The sequence below is a fragment of the Carcharodon carcharias genome, chromosome 9, assembly GCF_017639515.1.
Source record: "Carcharodon carcharias isolate sCarCar2 chromosome 9, sCarCar2.pri, whole genome shotgun sequence".
Taxonomy (NCBI): domain Eukaryota; kingdom Metazoa; phylum Chordata; class Chondrichthyes; order Lamniformes; family Lamnidae; genus Carcharodon; species Carcharodon carcharias.
This window is the reverse complement of record NC_054475.1, coordinates 82417492-82439064: the sequence shown is the minus strand read 5'-3', so window position 1 is coordinate 82439064 and position 21573 is coordinate 82417492. Positions and strand designations below refer to the sequence as shown.

The 21573-nt window shown below is 45.6% G+C and overlaps 1 protein-coding gene across 1 annotated transcript in view; it reads right to left on the bottom strand.

Moving 5' to 3' along the window:
* Positions 1-1104: 1104 nt before the first annotated feature.
* The window catches only part of LOC121281861 (interleukin-13 receptor subunit alpha-1-like), a 47128-nt gene continuing 26659 nt past the window's right edge, over positions 1105-21573 (bottom strand). Inside the window, exons 6-10 of the mRNA XM_041194944.1 lie at positions 16607-16758; positions 10063-10192; positions 7866-7968; positions 6644-6728; positions 1105-3723 (exon numbers count right to left, since the gene is read on the bottom strand). Of these exons, the coding sequence (XP_041050878.1) occupies positions 3514-3723; positions 6644-6728; positions 7866-7968; positions 10063-10192; positions 16607-16758 (680 nt within the window). The 3' untranslated portion in view covers positions 1105-3513. The remainder of the gene's footprint in view (positions 3724-6643; positions 6729-7865; positions 7969-10062; positions 10193-16606; positions 16759-21573) is intronic.

The following is a 21573-nucleotide window of genomic DNA, read 5'->3' as shown; positions in this document are numbered from 1 at the left end:
TTACCTACCTGCCAACTGAATGATTAAGTGAGCAGTGAAAAATATGAATTAGCTTCTTGTTTAAGGGCTATAATAGGCCTCTTAATTGTTGGCAGGTGCACTGCCGACTCTCATGAGCGTCTGCTGACTGAAAGATCGCAAGAGCGCACGATGATATTGGGATGCTCGCCCAACGTCATCGCGCATCATTTTATGTCTAATCGGGTCAGGTGCATGCCCGCCCAACAAAAGTTGCCCATTGTCTATAAAATCTTGAGGTCATGAAAGTTGCTATATAAATGTGAGTCTGTATGCCTATCTTTATTTCTGAGAATATCAATCCAATCCCCTTTTGATGTTTCTAAGTGATCCCATGTTGACAAATGCAGCAGAGGGAAAGGTTCTATTTTCTATTCTGAAACCTACTTTGAGGCTCGTTTCCCAAATAAAGGGATCCTGCTGACTTTCACAAAGCAAAAGGTCTTCCTTCTAGTTCCTTCCCCCAGGATTAGTTGTGTCTTAAAAACCTCGGGAGTCCTAATTGACACCATCCATCTGTGTTCCGACTTAGCCCTGCAGAAGCATGGATGAGGCCCACATGGGTTTGTGTGACGCACTATGATAAAGATTTTGGTACAGCTGAAATCAGTCCTGCCAGGAATGTATTACCTTCCAATTCAGCCCTGGATCACAGTATTACACAATGGGCCCTTCCCAATGCTTCAATGAAGCAAGTCTTGCTCCCTGTTGAAGCAGTAATGCTTATTTATACCATCCCCAACAGTAGTAGAAAGTCAGAAAGGCTTTAAGCTTGCAAATGGAACAATAAAAGCACTGAGGCAGAAAAAAAATTCCAGCCCTTAAAATTGGCGGATATCTCCCAAACAAAATCACTAAAAATCCAGATTATCCGGTCACTATCTCATTGTTATTTGTGGGAGCTTTCAATGCACAAATTGACTATCACATTTCCTAAATTACAACAGTGATAGCACTTGAAAAGTATTTGATTGGCTGTAAAATCCTGGGGACTTGAAAGGTACTAAACAATACATAGATGTCTTTTTACCTTCAGGCCAGCAAACTCCCAACTCCAGACTCATGTCTGGAAATGAAAATAGTCAATCGGAATAAAATTTTTATTAAAGATTTGGCTGGTGATAAAAACTTGCACAATAAATACAGTAAACATTTCTCCTTAACAGCAGCAAGGCTATTCAGACACAAAGGCCAGTTGATCTGAAATCAACAGGAGGTTCACTGGATAGTGGGCTGTTTTGCAGCATCATGTGCCCAAAGGAAAACAGGCCCAGCATGAACCCACCTGGTGAATCCAGGTGTGGTTCCTCCTAATAGTATAATTGCAATCTACAGCACACAAAGCTAATGAAAGCATGCATAGAGAATTACATTTGCCTTTCAAAAGTGAATGCTAAAGTACACAGGTACACTTGGGAGCAGCGTACATTGAAGGGTCATCTTGACCTCAAAAGGTTAACTCTGTTTCTCTCCACCGATGCTCCCTGACTGGCTGAGTATTTCCAGCATTTTTTGTTGTTATTTCATATTTCCAGCATCCACAGTATTTTGTTTTTGTCACATTGGAGGAGGCCTGGTTCGCTAGGTAGAGCTATAGAATACTTCAATTAGATTGAGCCGGAGGGATGTTCAGGGTTTTTTAAACAACCCTCCCTCCGCTCTCCACTTCTACCCAGTGAAATTCTGATCTATTTTTCATTGCTCCATTTGGGCATTCAATAGAAATGTAGAAACAACTGGTGTTTTTTTTTTCCAGTGCTACAGCAGATTCCCCAAATTCAATCAGTGTAAACCAATTAGTTGGGTTTGTGTTTATAAGTTTTTACTCCTGGCCAAGGTGGGCAGTAACAGGTTCAGGCTGCGGGCAGTCATCCACCCCAACTGTCTGCCCCTCTTCCGCAGCTATGTTCATGGTTGGATGTCCCTGGAGAGGTAGCACGGGGTGTCCGCTGCTATGCTTGAGGCCTTCCATGACCGGGGAGCACCATGGGTGCTGGAGTGCATCATTAGCCCCCAAAACAACATGTAAGGTTCCTTTAAAATTCTATTTTCATTACAGCCCCCTTTAAGGGGCTACCAACTTGTCTAATTGGCTTTTTAAAAAATTGCTTAATATGTTAAATTGGTACTCAAAAGAGTATAAGTGTTCACTGGGATATTGCAGTGAATCGTAGCAAAGTTATCAATAGATAAATGGTACATTACTGGGGCTTGAGCTTAGTGAATTGTGCTTTGGTCTGACAACACTATGTCTCACATTTTCTTTATTTGAATTGTTAGATTCCTGGAGTATTGATCTTTCTACTTGTCAAATTTTTATTTGAAAACTGGATATTGCGAAGTAGCTTTTTCATTCTGGCAAATTTTCATCCAAACCACTCTTAAAAAACAATTCTGACTTACAGCACAGCTCAGAAGTTTAGTTAAATTAATGCGTTAGAAGGAACACAAATGTACACTGTTAGTCTCCATCAGTCAACTCTGTTCAAGGAGATTTGAAAATCCCAAATTGTGTCTATCTACCGTCAGATTGTGCATCTGCATGTGTGTGTGTGTGTGCATTGACATGTGGATGTGTGTGTCTGATATGCGAGTGTGTCTGCGTGTGTGTGCCATGTGAGTTTTGTTATGTATGCATGTGTCTGCTGTATGCTTTTGCTGCAGTGTGTGTTTGCTGTATGTGTATGTTTATGTGTGCCTGCTGTATGTTTTTGTCTGTGGTGTGCGTGTTGGCTGCATGTATGTGTGTGCATGTGTCTGCTCTATGTATGTGTGTGTCTGCTTTATATATGTGTGTGGGCGTGTATTTGTCTGCTATATGCATGTCTGCTGTATGTGCGACTGTTGTTTGCATGTGCGTGTGTGTCTGCTGTCTATGTATGTGTGTGCATGTATGTGTCTGCTGTGTGTTTATGTCAACTGTTGATTTCTGATCCATGAACCTCTGCAATCTTAGGAGTGAGTGACAGTAAATGGTAGTTAATGGTAGGTGAGATAATACACCTTGAAAATCTTGTACTACAGGTGAAAGTACTGCTGTTTGACAGACCTGGCCAATCTTGAAGTTGATAGTTTAAACTCGACTGCCCGTTCTTCTCACATGCCCATGATGTGTCTATCACGCAGCCAATAACATAATGGAAAACTCCTAACAGCTCACTGCCACAGGCTGACAAACAAGAACTGTTAACTAACAGCAATTCACTGTCTGAGAGCCAACTGTACGGTTTGATGAACAGAAGAAAAGTTGGCTGAGAACTGGACCTGCAGTGATCTGTGTTATGTGTCACCATGTTTAATTGGAGTGGTCAGGATGAGGAACTGTTGGTAAATACCAAAACCTGCCAGCTCAACCGTCCATTCCTGGAATCCACGAACAGGCGCTGTCATGATCAGTTGAGAATGAACTTGTGGGAATGAGAATTTCCTATTTGCATGTCAGAATAGTCACATAGCTTCATCAATATAAGAAGGTAACACTGGAAAATGCTCCATTCATGACCTCACCAAGTCATAATGCAGGTTATCATCTTTCACATGGATCTGATCCACAAATGTAATGAGAGTTTCCTCTAGTCTCTCATTCTCATCCAGTTTCTCTTCTCCTTCTGCAGGATGCTTTAATTGCTCTACAGTTGTCACTTGGCAAGTTATTTCTTCTTCTGCTTTGTATATCAAGCTTCCCTTGGGTTGTTTGTTCCACATCTGTGAAAAAAACAGACTCAGTCTATTAACTTTTCTCGGTCCTTTCTCATTTCATTGTGAGTGTTATGTCATTCAGTCTGACCTTTTATAACCCCACATGACATTTTGTGAATGAAAACACTTAGCAGAAGGTAGCCCCAACAAATCCAAGCTTCAAAAGAAAAGCTTGCATTTATATAGAGCCTTTCAAAATCAAAGACTTCAGTATTTTTGAAATGTTGTAATGTAGGGATGTGGCAGCTAATCTGCACATAACAAGCTCCCATAAAAAGCAATAGGATAATGTCCGGAACATTTGTTTTAGTAGCATTAACTAAGAGTTTAATGTGGGCAGGGAGCCCAGGAGACATCTTACAGGCCAGAATTTTACATCCTGCGTGTGGGATGTCGTCGTGTGAGATGACATCAGGCGAGTGTCCCGACATCACTGCGCACTTGTGCAATATTTCACTCTGCGGGCGCGTGCAAAAGTCAGAAGAGCGCCCGTCCAACCTTACAGTTGGCAGAAGGGCCAATCAGCCAGGCAGCCTTTACATTTCTAATGAAACCTCATCCAAGGGCGGGATGAAATCTCCTTTAGGATTTAAAATAAAAATATCTGTCAACCTTTTTTTTATGAGGTATGCTTTCCAGTGCTTGATTGTGCTGCATGGTCATTTTTTGCAGCATTTTTGTGCTTTCTTTTATTACTTGGAGCTCTGCAGCTCCCTGAGGCAGCTGTGTGCCTTCAGGGAGCTCAGTGGAAGTGCTCAGCAGCACCCACAGTGACGTCGGCACCCTCCCTCTTCCTGCCCCCACCGGCAGTGCTGAACCTTTCTCTGGGTACCACAAGAGCCACTCAGCTCCTGACCTCATCACAGCCTTAGTCCAAACATGGAAAAAAGGGCTGAACACAAGAGGTGAGGTAAGAGTGACTGCCCATTAATTGGTCAGCCAGTGTGAAATCGCGGTCAGAGGCCAATCACTGTTGGTGGACGGTTTCCTGCCTGCTCCTGAGCCCACCGATAGCACATGCCTGACGAGTGCAAAATTCAGGCCACAGTCTTTGCACAGCCCATTTTATATGAGAGGGAGGCAGAGCTTCAGGTTAATGTCTCATATGAAAGATAGCACCTTCAACAGTGCAGCACCCTCTTAGAACCGCACTGGGCTATCAGCTTGGACTATGCCTTCAAGTCTCTGTAGTGGGATTTGAACCCACAATCTTCAAAGTCAAAGGGCTAAGTATTACCCACTTCAGCCATTACTGACACTTTTTCTTTAAAAGGGGTCATAGACAGTTCTATCAAGTAGCACTTACTCAGCAATAATCTGCTCGCTGACACTCAGTTTAGGTTCCGCCAGGGCCACTCAGCTGCTGACCTCATTGCAGCCTTAGTGCAAACATGGTAAAAGAGCTGAATCCCAGAGGTGAGGTGAGAGTGACTGCCCTTGACATCAAGGCTGCATTGACCAAGTGTGGCATTAAGGAGCCCTAGCAAAACTGGAGTCAATGGAATCAGGGCGAAACTCTCCTCTGGTTGGGGTCATTCCTAGCACAAAGGAAGATGGTTGTGGTTTTTGGAGGTCAATCATATCAGTTCCAGAACATCACTGCAGGAGTTCCTCAGGATAGTGTCCTAGGCCCAACCATCTTCAGCTGCTTCATCAATGACCTTCCCTCCATCATAAGGTCAGAATTGGGGATGTTCGTTGGTGATTGCACAATGTTCAGCACCATTCACAACTCCTCAGATACTGAAGCAGTCCATGTCCAAATGCAGCAAGACCTGGACAATATCCAAGCTTGTGCTGACAAGTGGCAAGTAACATTTGCACCACACGAGTGCCGGGCAATGACCATCTCCAACAAGAGAGAAGTTAAGCATCACCCCTTGACATTCAATAACATTATCATTGCTGAATGCCCCACTATCAACATCCTGGGTGTTACCATTGACCAGAAACTGAACTGGACTAGCCATATAAATACTGTAGCTACAAGAGAAGGTCACTGGTTAGGAATCCTGCAGTAAGTAGCTCACCTCCTGATTGCCCAAAGCCTGTCCACCATCTACAAGACACAGATCAGGAGTGTGATGGAGTACTCCCCATTTGCCTGTATTGTGCAGCTCCAAAAACACTCAAGAAGCTCAACATGATCCAGGACAAAACAACCCGCTTGATTGGCACCCTGTCCACGAATATTCACTCCTTCCTCCACCACTAACACACAGTAGCAGCAGTGTGTACCACCTACAAGATGCACTGCAGCAGCTCACCAAGGCTCCTTCGACAGCACCTTCCAAGCCCACAACCTAGAAGGACAAGGGTAGCAGATGCACGTGGACACCAACACTTGCAAGTGCCCCTCCAAGCCACACACCATCCGTTCCTTCACTGTCACTGGATCAAAATCCTGGAACTCCCTTCCTTACAGCACTGTGGGTGCACCTACACCACATGGACTTTAGCAGGTTAAGAAGACAGCTCACCACCATCTTCTCAAGGGCAATTAGGGATGGGCAATGGATGCTCGTCTAACCAGCGACACCCACGTGCCATGAAAGAATTAAAAAATAATACATATTGAAAGACAATTTTGTTGATGCTCTTGTTGAGTTCAATCCATTTCTTCTTTTATTACTGACTGACAGCTGCACTCCACTGTTGCTTAAATAATAAACGCAAAATATAAATCAAGTTTATTGCTGCCAGTGAGCTGAGAGGCCCACCTCAGACAGTGAGTCATGTTGAAGAGCAAACATGGAAACCAGTCAAGGCCAGAATTGGACCTTCACCCCTTCTTAACTCTGTAACCTCCTCAAGTCCTACCTCCCTCAGAGATCTGTACACTCCTCCAATTCTGGTGTCTTGTGCACTGCTGCATTCCTATCCCACGGTACTGTTAAAGACTGAAAGCAATGTATGTTGAACCTACCGAATAGTCTCCATTCGAGTCTCCAAACATGCCTTTAAAAAGCTTCCCCGGATCAGGGATTGGTGGAAGGATCAATATCTGAAGCCTTAAAAGAGAAAAGTAAATTACCTGATTGGAAAGGGAGACATTCACCAAACAAATAAGGTCTCACACACATCAAAATACTTCAATAATACAAAACAGCACAGCATGTGGTTAGTCAAGCTATCCAAAGTAATTTATTCCGGTTATTTTATCAGTAACAACACAGAACAATAGAAATTACAGAATGTGACACAGGAACATGTGGACAGGAGGAGGCCATTCAGCCCCTTGTTCCGATGATTAAATCATAGCTACTCTAAACTCAGACCTACTGCTACTTTCTCCAATCTCAGCCCTGCCTCTATCTGATTTTATTTCAGCCCTGCCACTATCTGCTCTAATCTCAGTTCTGCCACTGTCTGATCTAATCTCAGCCCTGCCATTGTCTGATCTAATCGCAGCCCTGCCACTATCTGCTCTAATCTCAGCCCTGCCACTATCTGATCTAATCTCAACCCTGCCGCTATCTGCTCTAATCTCAGCCCTGCTGCAATTTGCTTTAATCTCAGTTCTGCCGCTGTCTGATCTAACCTCAGCCGTGCCACTACCTGATCTACTCGCAGCCCTGCCACTATCTGCTCTAATCTCAGTTCTGTCGCTGTCTGATCTACTTTCAGCCCTGCCACTATCTGATCTACTTTCAGCCCTGCCACTATCTGCTCTAATCTCAGCCCTGCCGCTATCTGCTCTAATCTCAGCCCTGCTGCTATCCGCTCTAATCTCAGTCCTGCTGCTATCCGCTCTAATCTCAGCCCTGCTGCTATTTGATCTAATCTCAGCCTTGCCGCTATCTGCTCTAATCTCAGTTCTGCCGCTATCTGATCTAATCTCAGTTCTGCAGCTATCTGATCTGCTCTAATATCAAGCCTGGTCCTATGTCATCTTGTACCTGCACTTTCCAGATTCCCAAACAATACCCTATAACGTTTCATATCAGAGATGCCATTAGCTTGTCTTAAATGCCCCTATGACATGTTTGCTCCAATCAAAAGGCCCCACACAGTGATTTTAAAGGCCTCAGCACAGCTGAGTTTCTTTCCTCTGCACTGGGAGGCCATTTTGCTGTTCTTGCAAAACAGACTAATATTTTACCATAGAAGTTAAGAGATTTTTATAAACCAGAACTGGAAGCCCTTACTGTTTCAAGTAAGTGAGGAGTGTGATTGCAGCTGCTGCCACCAGGATTGGGATAATGATAAGCAAAGCAATTTTCCAATTCCAGCCTCGCCCAATGTCTTCCCCTGTGAAGAATATCATTGTTTAATTTATGGAAAAACAAATATATATCAAAACTGCATGATTCACTCCATTAAATATTTCAGTAATAAATCTTTATTCCACAGTAAAGCAGGGTCTGTAAATTCGATTGTGGCACTCCCATTTTTCGGGCACAAAATGGGCATCCAAGCTTACAATATGGCGGGCAGGAATTCCCGAGCGCATTTCTGGTTGGAAGTGCACCATTCGCCATATTGCACTGTACTTCTCCCTCGGAGTCAGGACTATTTAAAGCAATGGAAAATGTATTTAAATAAGGGCCCTCTGCCACTTGGAGGACCCTTTTTGATTTTGGTCTTCTCCAGTGCTTGATTCACCATGTGGTGAGTTAATTCAGTGTCTCATAGCTTTATCAGGTCGGATGCACATTTACTCTGTGTTATTTAAAGGAATTGTGCAACACTTACAGGTTTGTCACGCTTGATCAGCTATAACTTTGGAAAGCTCTGTTTGTCTACGGAGAAGATTTTACTAGTGCAGGACTGTTTGTGTCTGCCATTAACACCATTGTATTGTAGTCATGCGTGGTCTGGTGGGTCTGCCTTTTCTCCTGGAGGAGGAGGGAGGGCAGCAATGAAGACAGGAGAGAGGAAGCAGCTGGGGGAACCCATATGCTCTGAGGGTCTTCAGGGAGTCTCTTCTCCAACAGGAACTTCACTGAGAAGTAATGGCTTGGGCACCTCCCCTTCAACAAGGAGGCTGTCACTAAGCTCTGTTACTTGCTGCAGTCACAATAGGGCATGGACAGCACTCATTGTGGCTTTCAATGTAACTGTGAGCCTTAACCTTCATGCCAGAGGCTCCTCCCAGGCTGCTGCAGGCAGCATCAGCAACATCTCTCAGTTTGCAGTCTGGCACAGTTTCAAGGAGGTCACCATGTCTCCCTATACCAGGAGCAACTCTAACACCTTACTCCCCATGGACAGAGTGGAGCAGGATAAAGGAGGATTAAACTTCATCCACAGCACAGGCTTAAAGACTTGCATTTATTTATCACCATTCACAACCACAGGACATCAAGAAGTACTTAGCAGTCAATAGAGTACTTTTAAAGTATAGGCATAACTGCAATATAGGACATGGGGCAGCCAATCTGTATGCAACAAACTCCCACACACAGCAATGAACAGAGTTTTGTGATGTTGACCAGGACACTTGGGATAACTCCCGTGCTTCAAAATCATACATGGGATCTTTTACATCCACTTGAGGGGACACACAGGGCCTTAGTTTAACATCCAAAAGACAGCACGTCTGACAGTGCAGCACCACTTCAGTATCACACTGAAGTGTCCAGTTTTCATTTTTGTGCTCAAGTCCTGGAGTGGAACTTGACCCCACAATCTTCCAACTCAAAGGTGAGAATGGGTAATTGAGGCAGGGCTGACACCTAGCTCTCTTTCCTTTTTTTCCCAGTTCAGGCTTCTCTAGGGATACAGTGTCAATCATAGACTCCCTCCGCCTTGCCTTGTGTGCTCCCCATCCCCTGCCTCTCGCAAAAAAAATCTCGCATTTCTGCACTGCCTGGCATAATCTCAGGGCCTTCCAAAACACTTTACAGTCAATTAAGTTCTTTTGACATGTAATCACTGTTTAATAGAGGATGCGTGGCAGCCAATATGTGCACAGCAAGATCCCACAACTGACTATCAGTTAATGACCAGATAATCATTTATTTTTAAGTGATGTTGGTTGAGGGACAAATATTAGCCAGGACCCTGGGCAATGGCCTCCTGTGACAGTTGAACCAAGGCCTCATCTGCCCTCTCAGATGTATGTACTAGACCTCCCAGCATGTTTCTGAAGAAGAGCAGGGAAGTTCTCCACCTGCCCTGGCCAATAATTAGCCCTCAAAGAGCTTCACCAAAATAGATGATCTGGTCAATTATTTCACTGCTGTTTGTAGGAGTTTGATATGTGAAGATTTGCTGTCACATTTCCAAGTTTTTTCAGAAAATCACAAAGGGAGTTTTTTTTGAAAATGTAACTTTTGCTTTCTACTTTTACTTAGCTGTCCTGTGGTCCACTACATGGATATATGGTGATGTTTTTCTTACCAAAGTATGTTCCTTCACTCCACTCACTCCAAATTGCATTGTCTCCGCAAATGGTGTATTTGGCTCGCACTTGAATTATGTTCTTGACATTTGGATTTGCATCAGTAATCTTCGCATTTGGGTTCTCGCACTTGAAGGAAGAAAGCACCATGTAGTGACAAAGAAATCCAGGACATTATTATTCTTTAAACAATGTGCACAGAAGATAAAGAAATCTGAGTTTCTTGACTGACAATAAATTGAAGCTGTCTCAATGCTTGGTCAATGGTTTAATAGGGCAATATTGATTCTAAGAGTGAGGCAATCTTGTTGCTTCATAAGCCATTGTGACTCCGCTTGAAATATTGTGTCCAGCTCTGGTGACCACAGTACAAACAGGACATGACAGTTATTGAAAGGATAGATTAACTGAAATAATTGAGGGGATGGAGGGACTGGATTATGAGAAACGATGATGTAAATTTGTCACGATCTCAGTGGAAAAGCGAAGCTTAAGAGGCGATGCAAATGCCTTTTTACAGGATTCGAAAGGGATTGTGATACATCGGCTATGACAAGCTGTTTCACATTCTCTGCAGCAATAGAACCAGAGAAAATAACCCGCGTTTAAAAGGATTAACTTCAAAACTAATATATGAAAACACTGGGCAGAATTTTCATTCCAAGATGGAGTCAGGTTTGGAGGCGGACGTGCCGACAATTTCTTTGTAGCGGCCGGTGTGTCGTTGGGCCGGTGTGTCGCTGGGCCGGTGTGCTGTTTGGCTGGTGTGTTACCGCCTCTTGCCTATTTTCAGGAAGATGGATCCAGGAGGGTGATAGCTACCTGCCCATGCTGTCTGGATTTTCCAGATGGCGCAGATGGATCTCCCAATATGGCTGGAATGGGTTGTGGCCTCCCAGTGTCAGGCTGGGAGGGGCTAAATGCACACCCTGAAAAGTAACCCAGCATGGGTTACAAGGGCCACAACCGCGACCACCGGCCACCCTGTCATGGGGCTCCCTCTCCACAATAATGGCCTGGCAGCTATGGCCACAGTTCAATTTGTTCCAATACCAGGTCTTTCAGAGGGTGCCTCCATCTTGAGGTGTCCTCTCAATCCCCCACCTGCAGACCACCTCTTCTGGTGTGGTTAGCTTGCCCCCAGAGCCTTGGACATTCCAAGTGGACCTCCCAGTTGTAGAAAGCCTCTCCAAGAATTTTTGTCAATTGTAAAGAGATCAATTGTAATTTTCTTGGATGATAAGAAATATTGGTCAATATGACTTGCTATTCCTGGAAGCAATAGGAACAGGAAGGAAGTTAAGACTGGAAGCCGTGGGCTGGTGAACACAAAGGTGAGCTGGAGGCAGAAGTTGATCAGCACACAAATGCAGACACAATGCAGTGCTACAGCAGGACAAAAGTTATCAAACTCCTGATGTGTTTAGGAGTAAGCCAAGCTCTGTACCGAAGGGTTGTTTTTTCTGTCTGGAAGTAAGAAGAAAAATACAATTCCAGAAGCTCTTTTGGGTAAGTGATGTATAATCAAGTTAAAAAGGACGGAATCCTAAAAGGGGTGTAAGTAGCTCAGGTATGTGAAAATGCTGAGAGTTCATATCAGAGGACCAGATCATGGACTGGGTATTGTTGGTTGGTCGATTGAAAAGGGCTTCTGGAAAGCTACACCATCAGGACCGACATGACCTGAGTGAAAGAGGGTTCATGGATGCGTGCCTTGTCAGTGTTGACCATATCCAGGGACCTCAGATGGAATATAGCTGCCAGTGAATGTGACTCAAAGTCTGAATCGATTGAGTAGGAAAGTGAGGAGGGTGTTAAGAGGCTTCAAGGCAATTTAGCCACGTTGAGTGAGTTGGCAAATACATGGCAGATGCAGTATGATATGGATAAGTGTTAAGTTATTCACCTTGGTAGGAAAAACAGATTGACAGAGTATTATTTAAATGGTGATAGTTTGGGAAATGTTGATGTGCAAAAGGACATGGGTGTCCTTGTACACCAATCACTGAAAACAAGCATGCAGGTGCAGCAAGCTGTTAAGAAGGAAAATGGTATGTTGGCCTTCATTGCGAGAGGACTTGAGTACAAGAGCAAGGATGTCTTACTGCAGCTGTACAGGGCCTTGGTGAGACCACACCTGGAGTATTGTGTAGAGTTTTGGTTTCCTTACCTAAGGAAGGATATACTTTCCATAGAGGGATTGCAGCAAAGATTCGCCAGATTGATTCCTGGGATGGCAGGATTGTCATATGACGAGAGGTTGGGCCACCTAGGCCTGTATTCACTGGAGTTTAGAAGAACGAGAAGAGATCTCATTGAAACATATAAAATTCTGACAGGGCTGGATAGACTTGGTTGCAGGGATGATACTTCCTCTGGCTGGGGGCCTAGAACAAGGGGTCACTATCTCAGGTTCAAGGGTAGACCATTTAGGACTGAGATGAGGAGAAACCTCTTCACTCAGAGAGTTGTGAATCTGTGGAATACTCTACCAAAGGAGGCAGTGGAGCCCAAGTCATGGAATATATTTAAAATGGAAATAGATAGATTTTTGGACTCTAAAGGCATCAAGGTTTATGGGGAGAGCACAGGAGTACAGTGTTGAGATAGAGGATCAGCCATGATCATACTGAATGGCGGAGCAGGCTCGAAGGGCCAAATGACCTACTCCTGCTCCTAGCTTCTATGTGAGTGATCCTATCTACTAGAGGCTGTGTTGGAAAGACTGAAAAGTCAAAAGTTGAGATTGCATATGGTATTATGTTTGTGCAGGTGGTGAAGTGAATGCTTGTGGTTGTGTAAGACGTATTGACTATTTAAAGTGAAATTTGCACTTTTATTTGAAGTATCATTTGCCAGATAATTAATGTGTCATTTATTTTGGTTCTGGTTGTGTTAAAGTAAAAGCTACCAAAGTGGAATCTTGTTGATAAATTCTTCCTTTGAGTGCTATTCAGTAAATTCGGTTATTTTGATTTACAGTTTCCCCACAGCGATCGTAACACTGAAATTTGAAGACATTGAAGAAAACAAAGGGCTGTGGTCATAAACAATTGGCTATGAAAGCAGCTAATCCTTATCCATTTATAACACATCTATAGGGGTGTTATATCTGAGGCAATGTTCTGGCAGAGCTGCTTGGCCAATGTGCCCCCAACCGAATTAATAAGCCATTTCCTTTAAGAGAATGCATGTACGGTTATGCAGCAATCTTAAAGGAACTAGCAGTACATTGAACAGAATGCGCACACCAAAGTTAGATCTGAGGTGAGACAACCTCATAATTCATCAGACATTTACGGCTGAATTTTCCCACCTTAGGTTTTTTTCCTGGTTGGTGGAACCATTTACGGTTTGTGACCTAATCACCACAAAGCAGGACTGGAGGTACAATCTTGCAGGAGTGTCTAATTTTTTATTTATTTATGGAATGTGGGCTTCGCTGGTTGGACCAGCATTTATTGCCCATCCCTAATTGCCCTTGAGAAGGTGGTGGTGAGCTGCCTTCTTGAACTGCTACAGTCCATGTGGTGTAGGTACACCCACAGTGCTGCTGGGAAGGAGTTCCAGGATTTTGACCCAGCGACAGTGAAGGAACGGCGATATATTTTCAAGTCAGGATGGTGAGTGTCTTGAAGTGGAACTTCCAGATGGTGGTGTTCCCACCTATCTGCTGCCCTTGTCCTTCTAGATGGTAGCGGTCATGGGTTTGGAAGGTGCTATCTAAGGAGCCTTGGTGAATTTCTGCAGTGCATCTTGTAGATACACACTGCTGCTACTGTACGCGGTGGTGAAGGGAGTGAATGTTTGTGGATGTGATGCCAATCAAGTAGGCTGCTTTGTCCTGGACGATGTCAAGCTTCTTGAGTGTTATGGGAGCTGCACTCATCTAGGCAAATGGAGAGCATTCCATCACATCCCTGACTTGTGCCTTGTAGATGGTGGACAGGCTTTGGGGAGTCAGGAGCTGAGTTAATTGTCGCAGGATTCCTAGTCTCTGGCCTGCTTTTGTAGCCATAGTATGTATATGGCTAGTTCAGTTCAGTTTCTGGTCAATGGTATCACCCAGGATGTTGATAGTGGGAGATTCAGTGATGGTAATGCCATTGAATGTCATGGGGCGATGATTAGATTCTATCTTGTTGGAGATGGTCATTTCCTGGCACTTGTGTGGCAAAAATGTTACTCATCTTTTGTCAGCCCAAGCCTGGATGTTGTCCAGGTCTTGCCGCATTTGGACATGGACTGCTTCAGTATCTGAGGAGTTGTGGATGGTGCTGAATATTATGCAATCATCAGCGAACATCCCCACTTCTGACCTTATGATGGAAGGAAGATCATTGATGAAGCAGCTGAAGTTGGTTGAGCCTAGGACACTACCCTGAGGAACTCCAGCAGTGATGTCCTGGGATTAAGATGACTGAACTCCAACAACCACAACCATCTTCCTTTGTGTTAGGTATGACTCCAACCAGCGGAGAGTTTTCCCCCTGATTCCCTTTAACTCCAGTTTTATGAGGGCCCCTTGATGCCACACTCAGTCAATTAAGAAGGGTCCTCCAGGATCACCGTCCAGTTAGGGGCAGTGGGTGGGTTGAAGAGGCGGGAGGGCAGTTGCACAGATGGCCAGCAACCTTCCCTGCGACTGTAGTGAGAATGCTGCTGGGGGGAAAGAGATGAAAGAGTGAGAGGGACGAAATGGAGGCAGGAAATGGCTGGAGGAAACGGGCGCCATTTCTTCACCACCAGCATAATTGTTAACATTGGTCTCCAACCTCTGCCTCTGAGTGATGTCAGGCTTACTGATTCACACTTTTAATGGGAAGACTGAATAATATTATCGTGATGCTCCACCCTCCCACTGTGCACTCACCTCCTGTGGGTTGACAAAGCCGCAGACACAGCGGGGAGTTCCATGCGCAGCTGATAAAATTACATTACCTGCAGGAAATTCCTGCTAAGTGCCTCATTAAAGACTTCAACTGGCTTTCCGCTATTGCTGGGTGAGTAATCATTTTTGCACAGCAACTGCCTCTGGGAAAAGCAGAGGAGATGGGGACATATCTGCATTCCTGTCCAACATCATTTCTTCTAATCTTCCTCACACCTTCACACCTCCAAACCCAACAACAATTGATGCAAGCTGAATGGTCATCATTACTGAGACTAGCTTTCAATTCCAGATTTTATTAGTTGAATTTAAATTCTACCAGTTGACATGGTGGGATTTGAACCAATGGTCCCAGAACATTAGCCTGGGTCTTACTAACCTAGTGACATTACCACCATTACCCCCATCTATAGCTTCTTGGGTGCATGGTGAATCTGAAGATAAACCATTCATCATTCTTTCCACCATAGCACAAAAATTGCTACAAACCCATCTCCTCAAACATAACTGTATCCCAGCATCCTCAAAGTTCTCTTTCCCCTACCATCTCTGACCCTAGCAACTCTCTCCCAAGTCCCCCTACACTGCATAATCATCATCCAAAATCCCTTTTCTCCTCTCCATTGTTGGGGGCCAATTCTCCTCTCCCCAATTTTTTCACTCCATTTCCCCCAACCCTCCAGATCTTGCCAATCCTTTTCTTTTGCTTACAGGTCCTGATTTCAAAGTGGCAAAGCCCCCAGCCTCTAAGAACTTCCTCTGAGCATTTCCACAACCCTACTCGCAGCCAGGCAAGATTCCAACACACTAAACACAGTGTTCTCACACACCCTGGCAGCCAACTCCCTATTCTGACAATCCAGCACCCTTACCTCAGGACTCCAATACTACCAACCCACCACTGAACACAAGAACAGAAGAAATAGGAGCAGGAGTAGACCATACAGCCTATGGAGTCTGAACCACCATTCAATATGATCATGCCTGATTTTGGGCTTCAACTCCACTTTCCCGCCTTCTCCCCATTACCTGAGAGACCAAAAATCTGTCTATCCCTGCCTTAAATGTATTCAACAATGGAGCATCCACAGCCCTCTGTGGTAGAGAATTCCAAAGATTCACAACCCTTTGAGTGAAGTAATTTCTCCTCATCTCAGTCCAAAGGATTGGCTCCTTATCCTGAGACTGTGACCCCATGTTTTAGACTCCCTGACCAGTGGAAACAGTTTCTGTGTCCACCCAATCAAACCCCTTCAGAATTTTGTAGATTTCAATGAGATTGCCTCTCATTCTTCTAAACTCCAGAGAACATAAGTCCAATTTACTGAGCCTCTCGTCATAGGACAACCCCTTCAGTTAAGGGACCAATTCAGAAACACTGTTGCATCACCTCGATGCAAGTAGGCCATTTAAACACTACACCTCTAGCAATGCTTCCAGGCCCCACACTTCCCTCCACTTCTTTGCCCATGACCCTCTTTTCAAAAGGCATAAATAATCAAAAGCTAATCTTTGTAGTCTGCCTGTTCGCGTTTCTATCAGACATCTCTCTAAGGTCAAAAAAATCTTAATACAGAAATATTCCCTGTTTGCTAAAGCTCTGCTTCTGTCACAAAGATATCCAGTCACATGTCTATTTTAGAGTTACTCACATTTTGGACTAGCCAGTTGCTGCTTATGCTGCTCCTCCTTCTTATCTGATAGTTCACACACTTTAGGTTCCAATGGGCTGGTAGACCCCAGTTAATGTCAAATGCTTTGCCAGTCTTTGAAATGTTTATTCCCCAAGGAGGAGACAGTTTTACTACAAGAAAATGGAACATATCATCATTATGAGGTTCAATGTTGCCCACTGAACACAAATATTACCAGAATTTCATGATGCCACTGAAACACAAGGCTCCAATCATTGGGCTACAGTTTCAAGTCAGGTCAAATGTTCTGTTTTATTCTGTTGGATTTTTACTGATGCTTCAGAAATGGTATTTCTCAACTTCATCCTTAAATTCACACAAGTTATTCAACTTGAACTGAGTGCCATGGTCAAGGCATGGGTAATGCCTCTGGGCCTCATTAAATTATGCCACTTCACTTGTGCCAGTTGACGCATGCTCATTGCAGCATTCCAGTAACTGGAAACACCTCCACTCATTGTTTTCATCTCCGAGGCAGCCCCATGCGCTGAATTTGATTTTGTTATCTACATTCAGGATACGTCCACTGCTGGCAAGGTTGGCATTTATTGCCCATCCCTGGTTGCCCTTAAAAGATGGGAGTGAACCTTCTTTGTAGCAGTTCTGATACAGCTGAATTTCTTGTGAGGCCAATTCAGGGACCAATCAAAAATCAACCATGTTGGTGTGGGATTAGAGTCCCATCGGCCAGACCAGTTTAAAGATGGCAGATTTCCTGCACTGACAATCTAACAGGTTCATGGTCAATTTTATTCATAATAAATTGTTTTCTTCCTTTGAATTCACATTCTGGATGACTAGTCCAGTAACATAACCACTACATGACTACAGAACATTAATGGCACCTGCACTGTTGTACAATGACCATGAGAGGGGAAGTATGGTAACATGAACATGGTGTACATAACATTATCTGAAGAGCAGTCCCATGACATTATCTGAAGAGCAGAGGTATTCTCCCTTGTGTCCTGACCAATAATTATCCCTAACCAAAATCTCCAAAACATTTTATCTGGTCATTACCTCATCACTATTTTGCTGTGATCAAAAAGGCTGCTCCATTTCTATGTAGCGACAGTGAATACACTTCAAAGGTACCTCATTGGTTGTAAAGAGCTTTGGGATGTCCTGAGGTTGCTAAAATTGCTAAATAAGTGGAAGTTTTTCATTTTATCAATGGACAGCCTTGTGTGATGTCCAAGTCGCTTGGCTGCCAAGGTACTACTATCCACAATACTAATTCTCAGACATCTTCAGGTAGGGGGAAACAGTTGGGGAATGGAAATGTCACTGGACTAGAAACGCAGAGGCCCAGGTTAATAGTCTGGGAAAACATGGGTACGAATCCCACCATGGCATTGGGTGGAAATTAGGGAAGGATTTTGAGGTTGTCGGGTGGGGATGGCGGGCAGGCCTGCAAGTGGCAGGGGAATGGGCCGCTGCCTGCAATTGGCCCCTGACTGTGATTTCATATTGGTGGGCCAATTAAACATGGCTGTACACTGAGTGGAACCCTGTGGGCTGCCAGGTCCAATGGCGACCCGGATGGCCGGTGAAAAAGCAGCCCAGGCTGCCACGAATGGACGTCTGTTCAGTGCTCCCAATGGAGTCGAGTGCGGCACAACATGGCAGGGGGGAGGGAAGATCAGGTGGGCACTTGCCTCATCGTTCTTGCGGAGGATGTGGCTGCCTGGAGGGGTACCCTTGTCCCCAGAGATGGGAGAAGGAGGAGGCCACTGCACCTCATCAAGAGGGCATGGGGGGAGTGGGTGCCAACCATGATGTGGTGCGGCGCATATGGATGCAGTACCAGAAGTGCTTCAATGGCCTGCAGCGCTCAGGAAGGGTGAGTACCATGCCAGCAGTGTGCAGAAGTATTAAGGTCTGGCTGTCCCCTCCTGGATCTCAGGGGTGCTAGAGCCTGAGTGCCAACTGTCAATAGTACCGGAGCTGACTAATAGGATGAGCCTTGGCTGCTTGGATTGAGCGCCTTGCGGCTCGAGGGCCACGATTCAGATGTGCCCTGCGAGGTGTTCCTCAGGTGGGATTGGCCGGGCTGCAATGGTGCTGCAGTTGGAGAGTGGACTAATCAATGCTCCTCTGTCCTTTCAGGAGAAGGCAAGCTATAACCAGGCAGAGAGGGCACGTACAGGCAGAGGGCAGCCCATACCTGCTGCTCAGCAGATTCGAGCAAGACGTCCTGGAGCTCGAGAGCTGGTACACTCCCTGTGCAACCAGGCGTGGAGAGGCGGACATGCCAGACGAAGAGCGCAGTACACAGAGGTGAGATTTTTGGCTTATGCAACCATTCTAGTGTAGTCTCTTCATTGATATGAGTCTTGAACTTGGGCATCCCCATTGACCATTGAAAGACAAGGGCACCAAGATGCAGATCTCCATTGTCTCACCAGGGTGCCTGGCATGCACAGTGACAGTGTGATGACTTAAGCTAATGAAATGTCCTTGCTGTCCCTTAGATTCACTAGCAGGCATTCGCTCTGTGGAACATGAAGGGCCACCCCTGACACCGGTGGACTACCGAGCTTCTGTTGCACCGGCATCACAGCCGACCTCTGCCAAGCAGGCACCAGCACAGATACCAGCACCTTGGTGGGCATTAGAGCGGTGGTGAGTATCTCCGTGCACATTGGTGAGGGTACTTCACACTTGCTTGAGGTCCAGGCGGAGGCAGAGAGTGCCCAGGGTGCCGGTGTGGGAAATGAATGAGGCACCCAATGTCCCAGCTAGGTGCCTGTCCATCAGTGGTGAGCAGGGAGGTCCTGAGCAACCTCGCGTTGGCTCATGAGCTGCTTGTCATCTCTGTGGGCTCCTCTCAGGGTGCTCTGGATGACAACAGCAGCTCCTCCCCAAATCTGCCAGTCACCGTGGCATCTGATGAGTCTGCGGTGACTGGGGAGATGCCAGCTATGCCATTGGCTGCTCCCTCTCAGGCGGGGCCAGCACAAACTCCACGGGCCAGAGGATGACCGCCAAGGTCATCAAGACCAACAGGACAGCACAGTTAGTAGGCTGTCTCCAATGCCGGTGCCAGCGATGGGGAGGGGAGTGGAGGGCACCAGGATGTAGCACTTGCAAGCTTAAGTTAAAGGCACCATGAACACAAAAAGGGCAGCTCACAGGTGATTTTATGTACATGTATGTTTACTTTATCTACACTGGTCTGAGAATGAAGACCAGAGAAGTCCAATCAAATAGTTTGGAATTGTCAAAATGACATAAATTTTGTTTTTGTCATCATGGGTTGAGAATGCTTCACCTTTTTATTTTACTGGTGCAGGGTACACCAGTATGTAATGCTGGACATAAGTGGTTCTGAACTTTATTGTACAGGCAATGAGTGTTCTTTGTGTTCAAATGAAAGGATCATTTCAGACATCCAGGATGGAGCTGGCAGCCCTGGCATGAGGTTGAAGCTGATCTTTGGCAGCCTAGCTGAAGCAGCATTGGATCAAGGCATCCCTGCCTCTCTGGAGGTTACCAAGGTCTGCCTCCACGCCCTCAGCATTCTCTTCACCATGCTCCTCTTTTGACTCACTACTGGATTCATCCTCTGTGGGCTATGCAGCTGCGTCAAGATCCTCTTCCTCTAGTGGGTCCCCCCTTGCCAGTGCCAGATTGTGGGGAGTGCAGCATGTGACCACTATCAGTGACAGCCGCTCTGGGGGGTATTGTAGTGCGCCTCCTGAATGATCCAGGCATCGGAAGTGCATCTTCAGAAGACCTATGGTCCTCTTTACCACAGCCCTTCTGGAGGCATGGCTTCTATTTTAACATTGCTCTGCCTCTGTTCTTGGGTCTCGGAGAGGCATCATGAGCCATCTTTTCAACGGATATCCCTTGTCACTCAGCTGCTATCCATCCAGTCGGGCTGGAGCACTGAAGAGCCTCGGCACCTGGGAGTGTCTCAGGATGTAAGTGTCATGCGAGCTGCCTGGGTACCTTGCACAGACTTGCAGAATCTGCATCCTGTGGTCACACACTATCTGCATGTTCATGGAGTGGTGTCCCTTCCTGTTGATGAAGTCACCCGGCTGACCCGCTGGTGCTTTGATGGCCACATGTGTGCAGTCAATGGCACCCTGGATGCAGGGGAACCGGGCAATCACTGCAAAGCCTCTTGCTCACTCAGCCAGGTGGGCCTTGTCCGTACAGTAAAGAATAAGTGTGTCATGACACTAGGAAGTTCTGACCAGCAAAGGGACGTTGACGTGTGTGTCCATAGATCTCTGAAGGCGGGGGGCATGTTAGCGGGGTGGTGAAAAAAGCATATGGGATACCTGCCTTTAACAATTGAGGCATTGATTACAAAAGTAGAGAGGTCATGTTGGAGTTGTATATAACTCTGGTGAGGCCGCAGTTGGAGTAGTGTGTGCAGTTCTGCTCGCTACATTATAGGAAGGATGTGATTGCACTGGAGGGGGTGCAGAGGAGATTCACCAGGATGTTGCCTGGGATGAAACATTTAAGATATGAAGAGAGGTTGGATAGACTTGGGTTATTTTTGTTGGAGCAGAGAAGACTGAGGGTGACCTGATCGAGGTGTACAAGATTACGAAGGACATGGACAGGGTGGATAGGGAGCAGCTGTTCCCCTTATTTGAAGGGTCAGTCACAAGGGAACATAAGTTCAAGGTGAGGGACAGGAGGTTTAGGGGGGATGGGTGGAAAAACTTTTTTACCCAGAGGGTGGTGACGGTCTGGAACGTGCTGCCTGGGAGGGTGGTGGAGGTGGGTTGCCTCACATTCTTTAAAAAGTACCTGGATGAGCACTTGGCACATCATAACATTCAAGGCTATGGGCCAAGTGCTGGTAAATGGGACTAGATAGGTAGGTCAGGTTTTTCTCATGTGTCAGTGCAGGCCCGATGGGCCGGAGGGCCTCTTCTGCACTGTGTAATTCTGTG